This window comes from Arachis hypogaea, chromosome 3 (genome assembly GCF_003086295.3).
Source record: "Arachis hypogaea cultivar Tifrunner chromosome 3, arahy.Tifrunner.gnm2.J5K5, whole genome shotgun sequence".
In the NCBI taxonomy this organism is placed as follows: domain Eukaryota; kingdom Viridiplantae; phylum Streptophyta; class Magnoliopsida; order Fabales; family Fabaceae; genus Arachis; species Arachis hypogaea.
The window spans coordinates 13,695,044-13,703,087 of record NC_092038.1 but is presented as its reverse complement, the minus strand read 5'-3'; the positions used below and the strand labels follow the sequence as shown (position 1 = coordinate 13,703,087).

Here is an 8,044-nt window from a genome sequence, read left to right as displayed (position 1 = left end):
ATAGAAAGCTGGGGAAGCGGGTTGTGCGGCGGCGGGGAAGCGGGTTGCGCGACGGCGGGGAAGTGGGTTGCGCGGCGCAGTAGAAGCGGAAGCAAGTTGCGAGGCAGCTGCAGAAGCGGGTTACATGGCGAAGATGAGCGGATGAGAGAGACGACAGAGGAAGAGGAAGAGACCATGTCAATCACTATTGAAAGAGGGCAAAACCCTATCAGAGCAAATGGTTTACAACGTTGAATTTGTGATCAAAATTAAAAAGGGAAGAGTGTAAAACTTAATAAATACAGAGGTCAATTTCTAATTTTTAGTTTTTTCAAAAACAAAAAACGGGGTTCAATTTATAATTATTTTGAAGTGGGTTAATGATACTCCCACATAAAATATGGAGCAAGGAATCCGTTGCCTATTAATGGAGATGCCAACAAAAAAAAAATTGAATTTAACATATTAATATGTGTATGATTGTCATATTATGTGTTGTGAACATTCTAAACATAAATAAAATATATTGAAATGCTAAAAAATTTTATGATATAAAATTTAAAATTTAAGATTTAAAATTTAAAATTAAAAAAAATTGATTGATGTTAGATGAAAAAATTACTTTCTTTGTTTTATTATTAAAAAATTACCTTTTTAGTTGAACTTGCTAAAAAGTTAAAATATATGGGAAAACTTTGAATTTTTCTTTTGTCATAATGAAAACTTTGATCTTCCATTGTTAGTTTATAAGTCACTCACTTTTTTGTTGGTAGGGGGTGACAAATATACTATTTCATCCTGCGGAGTCAGAAGCCCCATCATTTGGTGGGATGATCCATCCCATTCCACCTAGTGAGGTGGTTTTAAATTCTTTTGCCGTCCTGTCTAATGGCAGATTGGCGAGTTAAGCTTACAAATTATCTTTTTTTTTAATTAATTTTTTATTTTTTATTAATAAACTATTAAATATTAAACAATATATATAATTTTACAATCATTTCAATAAATTTATAATTTTTAAATTTAAAAATATTAAAATTTTTATAATTCTAAATATATAACATAATCATCAACCAAGTTTTTAAAATAAAATAATACAATTAACATTGTCCAAAATATATAATTAAATATCTTTAAATCTCTAATCAATCAAATATAAAATATAATTCAAATTATAACTTAGAACATCTTCGATTATCATCTTCAATTTAAAAAAAACGACAAGGCCATCGAAAAAACCTGTCCTGTACTGCTGAAACCCACAGTTAGACTGTATAAGTTAGACGAGCTTTTTAATTATTAAAGTTTCAAATTTTTATTCCTGCATATTTTTTTTAATAAACCAGTCCGGCGAATTTCGCCCTCGTTTACCACCTTTATTTATTGGGACCTTTGTGGGTTTTGATCTATATAAAAAGATGGGGTTGAAAACTTTGTAAATAAAAATTATACTTGGGCTAAGGCCCCTTTGTTTTTTTGGGTGAAATATAATTTGTTTTTGTAAAAAGTCAAAGCACATGAGTACATGCCGGAGCTTCGAACTGTGTAGGAAAAGTCACTCATATCGGTGACGAGTTACTCCTCAGCCGGTTGGGTATTGCGATAGTGTGGAAAAAAAAAAAAAGGAAACGGTGTCGTTAAGCAAAGGTTTTCTATTTTGTGGACATGTGAGAAGAGCTGACAGAGGTTTTCAAAACCTAATGAACTAAAACACCACGGAATTAGAATAACAAGCTTTTGTTTGCTTACAGCTACGTTCGGTTTCTTCTCTCTCTCTCTCTCTCTCTCTCTCTCTCTCTCTTCTCTCCCATTGGTAAGCGATTAAATTATTTTTTGTTTTTCCCTAACATAACCAATTTCGTTCCTCTTTTCTGTTAAATTATTTTTTGTTTTTCATCGATCGATCGTTGCTATCCTTGCAAACCCTAATTTCTGATTGAATTTCTCTGCGCGTATTCTGCTGCAGAATTATTTACCATGGCTAAGAGCTCATTCAAGATGGAACACCCACTTGGTTCGATTCTCTCTGTTTTCCTTTTGTTTTCTTCAATTTTCCTTGTATGGGTTGTAATACGTTGCATGCTTTATCTCTTTTGTGAATTGCAATTTGCGTTTCGATTTTTATTGCGGTTTCAAATTTGTGTAATTTTGAGCTCCATTATGTGCCCTCCGATGAGAAATAAGCTCTTTTTGTGTTTTTATTATAGAAACTTTTACTAAACTCAGCAAATTCCTTGTGCTTGTGCTAGCTTTCTTATTTTTCTCTCTTTGATTAATTCATAAGTTCAATGTTGAAGAACGTAATTATATTTTCTTTACGGCTAATCTGCTATATTAGCTATTAGGTCATGTGATGGGTTAATTGTTGTTTCCCCCGGTGGATATTACTTATTTATTAATTTATTTATTTATTCAAAACAGAAATCATACCCTTTTTATTTATTCTTTTATTAGCTGCTCAGAATTTTTCTTTTCATCATATGGTAAAATAACTCTTGGTATGTGCTTGTATTTTTATTGTTAGGGTTTAGCTAAGGGCACTTGTTAAGTTTACAAATTAAGAAAGTTCTTATTGAAAATATTAAAAATTTAAGTTTTCAATGCATTTGTTTTGTATTTATTATTATTATTATTATTATTATTATTATTATTATTATTATTCACGATGTTCTGTAACTTGTGCAAACATTTATATTGCAGAAAGGAGGCAGGCTGAGGCAGCTCGCATAAGAGAGAAGTATCCTGATAGAATTCCAGTAATGACCGCTCTACTGTGTGCATCAATCATTGTAATCTCATTTCTTGATTATTAATTTGGCTTATTGTTTTGGTGTAGGTAATTGTTGAAAGGGCAGAGAAGAGTGATGTTCCTGAAATTGATAAGAAAAAGTTAGTTTTTTTATTACCTTTGATGATAAGTGCAATTTTAATTTCTTTACAGTTTATTAAACTCAATTACTTTGAATGTCAAACACCTTCTACGTCAAAATTTGAAAAATATATGCACTTTTGGAAACTAGCTTTTTACTTGTGTTTCTTTGGGGTTTGGCTGGAACCTGTATAAGTTGCGGGTTTCACGGTTTCTGCCCCTTGTGGCCTTAAACTAAAATTTTCTTGAAGTAGCACACCTTTTGACTCATTTTTTAACATGGTATAATGTGCTGTACGATAAGATAGCACGCTGATTGGAACATTGGTCTGAATATTTGATTATGTTCTGTGGATTCTGTTTCTGATTTCTTTCATTGTCTTTTTCCCTCATTCTTCATGGTAAATATTAATACCTCTTGGATGACCGTAGGTATCTGGTTCCTGCTGATCTGACTGTCGGACAGTTTGTTTATGTGGTGCGGAAGAGAATCAAGCTGAGTCCAGAAAAGGCTATCTTCATTTTTGTGAAGAACATTTTGCCACCAACTGGTAATATATATTGCTTTTTGGGTGTATGTGATAGTATATGTAGACTTGTTATTGACTTATTTCCAATGGGTAAACCATATTTATTTTGTTCAATTAAGATTTTTAATAACAAATAAAGTTGTGTACATAACACATACTTTGCAATGATACAAAGGGAAGACCCGTGCACAAGCAATCTGTGGTAACACAGGATTTGGGATAGGGCCACACCCATGTAGGTAATTTAACTTTATAATTACATCTGTGGTTGATTCCACATCTTAAATCTGTAACTTTGAGATCACACAGAGAAAACTCAGCCATTGTTCCAAGACTCCCCAGTCACATACATTGTAATGATATCTTTTTGTAATTCCAAAACGCTATTGAACAGTTTAAATAACTGAAAATAAGCTTATTTCATGTTAGTAATAAACTATAAATGAGGCCAGTGTAAGTTGGTCAATTAAAGGGGGTAGATGAGAGTAGTTTGCCCCATTTTCAATGGTTATTCTTATTGGTTTTATCATCTTAGCCGTGATTTTCTGTTTGTGCAGCGGCTATTATGTCTGCGATTTATGAGGAAAATAAGGATGAAGATGGATTCTTGTACATGACTTACAGTGGGGAAAATACATTTGGTGTGATAATCTGAAATCAACTAATGGAGAGAGGCAAACCATGTGAATAGAACTTCCTAAAAAGTCGCCCAATGTGAAGGAGGTGGCATAATTGTAAATTCTCTGGGTTGAATCGTTTCATGTAAAGTTTTATTATTAAACTTAATTTGGTGATAATGGTATGTGTACTCCAGCTTATTTGAAAAACTGCCTTATGATTATTATGCCTTCTAGCTTGCAATAGTTGAAGGTTTCATTTGGAGAAAAGAATGAAATTTCATAGCGTAGAAGTAAAAAAAAAAAAAAATGAAAAGCAATTTCTTTGTTTAGAATTAAAACCCGATCTTTGTTTTTTATTTATTTAATTTGAATGTGTTGATACTATAAAAAAAAGTTTACACTATTTGATATATTGATAGGATTATGGAAAGGGATTCTCTCAAATATTTTTTTCAATTGATGTGGTTGTAAAGTGTGATTTTTTATTATACATTTTTTAAGTGAGATTAAAATAAAACATGTAAAAAGATATTAAATGATAAAACTATAAAAGATTATATTTAATATTAAAAAATTTTGAGGAATTATTTCAAGCTTCAAGGGAATTAAAATAAGGGCATTTTTTGGTTAAGAGTAAAGCCGAATGAAAAGTGAAAATTGAAACTAAATTCGAAAAAAATATTTTTTATTTTTTTTTATTTTAAAACAAATCATTTTAATTCTAAACTCAATCTCTCTTTCTCACCACATAAACTTTTGGTTTGGATACGTTTTTGCTGAAACATTTAACCCACCTAAATTATATATGTTTTGATTAATAGATCAAATCGGTTTAAATTTTAAGTCTAAAAATGAATTAAATGGATTAAGTCAATTAATATACCAGAGATAACTTTTATCAATTATCATACACACATCCATGCATAGTAATATATATACACACACACTAAAAATGAAAGAAAGAAAACAAACAAAAGAAAAGGGTAAATTAATTGACTGGATTTATATCTAAGCTAACAAGATGATGAAGTTCATTCCAAGGCTAAAATCATTCTTTATATTGTACTACTTTCGAGGTAGTTTTTCTGGTTATACCATCATCAACACAGTTGGCACTTATCTAAATCAAACTAATGTTGCTTTTTAAGCAATTCTAACTTATAGTCTCTTAAATCGACGCACTAAGTCCCTTTTTATAATGATAATGGTATTAGTATTCTGTCTTGTGTGCATTATTAAAAATGCTTCTAAATAATCTGTTTCACATGGTGTCTCACAAAAACTCCAATTTCAAACAAGAATCAAACCCCTCCAAATAACATGGAACTCCGCATGCAGAACACTAACTTCTGTCTAACTTTCTACGTGCTACCTTTCAATCAATTTTCATTCGAGTTGCGAAAAACATAACCAAAAATAATCATCAACAATTCAACATAATTTTCATCTATGAGAAGATAGGAATCATAGTTTTGTGGGAAATTTGTACATTATCAAATGTGTGAGTAAATGATCCAATCGACCAATCGTAGCACGAATCTTTTGTTAGAAGATTTAAGTTTCATAGAGTTCTGTTAGCAATCGAAGATTTGAATGTTCTACATCAACAACTGCTTGTAACAACTACATCAATATTGGACACCTATGAAGCAGGGATATCGAATCCTGGCGACACATTAGTTTTAATTTTTTATGAAATGCGGGACATGGTATAATATAAAGTATTGGTGAAAACCGAAAAGTATTATTTTGATAAATTATAATAATATCTTAATTTTTTATTGATATTAAGGTATAAATTATTTTTTAAATGCTTTTAATGTTGAGGAGTGTTAGGGGTAGCAAATTTTGTGATTTGTAGCCATCAATTAGTCATCATTAGTGTTTTTAATGGTGTGAAATTTCATCGAATGTTATAAGATTACTCACTTTTCTTTTACTCGTTAAGTGTTGGCCAGATTTTAATAAAAGTACCGGCCTCCTATACTTTCTCTTTAATGTTTTAAATTATATAAAGAGCAATGCTAGGGGACCAGCAATTTTTGTGATTGTTAGCCATCAACTAGCCATCAATGATTATTTGATGGTGTGAGATTGGTGTGAAATTTCATCCAATGGCTCACCTTCTTCTGCTGGTTACATGCTGGCCAAAATTCAATAAAACTGCTTGACCCCTAGACTTTTCCTTATATAAATTATTCAAGATAATTTTGTTTTAATAAATAATAATATATATTATTTATAAACTTATTTCAAGAATATAGGTAAGAACAAAGTTGGATACGTTAATATATGATAGTATTTAAGTGTATCTAAACTTGTGAAGTACGGATACTTTGCTGAGTTGTCGTATGTCCGTATCCACATGTTGGACACATTTCAAACACGATATTCTTTGACATTCGTCTAATATACGTATCTGTTGTGTGTCCAATTATGTCTTGGTAAAAAATAAAAAATTCTTCTCTGAACACACTTAGATACATCTAGATACCATCATGTGTTAGCGTATCTAATCTTATTCTTAACATGTATTTTTTAAATGAGTTTAGAAATAATATATATTATTATTTATTAAAATAAAAAAGATTTTAAATACTTTATATAATTAAAAGACATTAAAATCAGTTAAAAAAATTATTTTATAATTGGATCATGCTACACATCCATGTAATTTTGTATCCAAGTCCATCCAAGTTGGCCCAATACCAAAAAACCTAATATCATTAAATGAAACGTGAAATATACGCATTCAACACACACGAAATGACCGCTCTTGCCCAAGGCTTCTTCTCTTCTTCTTCTCTTCTCCCCCTCGTTTTTTCTTCTTCTCACGCTCGTTTACGCACGCAGCGTCGTCTTCTTCTTCGCGTTTCTCGTCCTCCTCATTCTCCTCCTTCTTTTTCGCGTTCATTCTTTTTCGCGTGTTTTCTCCTTATCGTCATTCTTTTATTGTTGTTGCTGCTGTATTTTTTGTCTTTTCCTTATTCTCTCTGGTGAAGAAGCAGTAGAAGGTGAGGAGGAAGAGTCTTGAATTGTGCAGAACAAAAATAAACCGGACACGTCATTCTGGTGAAACAATTGTATAGTACTGAGTGAACGAAACATAATACATTATATAAAATCAAATTCAAACAGCTTCTGCATAATGAACCGAACCACGTACTCATGGTGAAACAATTGTATAGTACTGAATGAATAAAACATAATCTATTATATAAATTCAAATTCAAACAGCTGCATAATGAACCGAAAACGTCATTATGGTGAAACAACTCTATAGTATTGAGTTAACAAAACATAATCCATTATATAAAATCAAATTCAAATAGCCTTCTGTATGATGAACTGAAACACATACTCATGGTGAAACAATTGTGTAGTACTCAGTAAACGAAACATAATCCATTATATAAAATTAAATTCAAAACACCTTTGTCTACAATTTAGATATTATCAATTCAATTCTATTCAGATTCAGAACACCTCCGTTTATTCAATTCAATTTAAATAAAATTAGCAATTGCGTGAATTCGATTCAAAATTGAATAATCCAAATCACTCTCATTCAACTGATTTGAAGTTGATTCATTCATTGTTTCAATTCAAAAGTCTAGATAAAAAAGAAAACAAAGAAGAAGAACGACGAAGCCTATATTGCGAGCAGAAGAAGAAGGAGGAGGAAAATGCAAGCAGAGAAAAAAAGTTTACGTTGATCAAAAGTCATAAAATGTTTGCGTTATATGTGACACGTGAATCACCAATGATTTGGAGAGTGACAAGACGCATATAGCAAAAAAAATTTGAATAACATCAATGTATTTTTTACATAAATGTGAAACATTATTATTTATAATTATCTATATATGACATGTTACTACTCAACCAAATGTCCTTGATTCATAGTTACCCATATTTCTCTTTTTATAATTATCTATGCATACATAGATAATTAACTCCTATAAATCACTAACTAAATTATTAATACATCTTTATTTTTTCTTAATTTTAATTTTGTAACATTGTTGGAGGGTATAAATCCACTG

General features: G+C 30.8%; 1 protein-coding gene across 2 annotated transcripts; it reads left to right on the top strand.

Annotated features, from left to right (window-relative positions):
• Positions 1 to 1,284: 1,284 nt before the first annotated feature.
• On the top strand, positions 1,285 to 4,219 carry LOC112789598 (autophagy-related protein 8C-like). 2 transcript variants are annotated; one of them, XM_025831556.3, is made up of 6 exons: positions 1,285 to 1,792; positions 1,946 to 1,993; positions 2,680 to 2,735; positions 2,816 to 2,868; positions 3,281 to 3,399; positions 3,936 to 4,219. In XM_025831556.3, the coding sequence occupies exons 2-6, from the start codon at positions 1,957 to 1,959 to the stop codon at positions 4,031 to 4,033; spliced, it is 363 nt and encodes a 120-aa protein (XP_025687341.1). In that variant the 5' UTR covers positions 1,285 to 1,792; positions 1,946 to 1,956; the 3' UTR covers positions 4,034 to 4,219. The 2 variants fall into 2 exon arrangements, with proteins under 2 accessions (XP_025687341.1, XP_025687342.1); XM_025831557.3 differs by having other exon boundaries at positions 1,388 to 1,729.
• Positions 4,220 to 8,044: the final 3,825 nt, after the last annotated feature.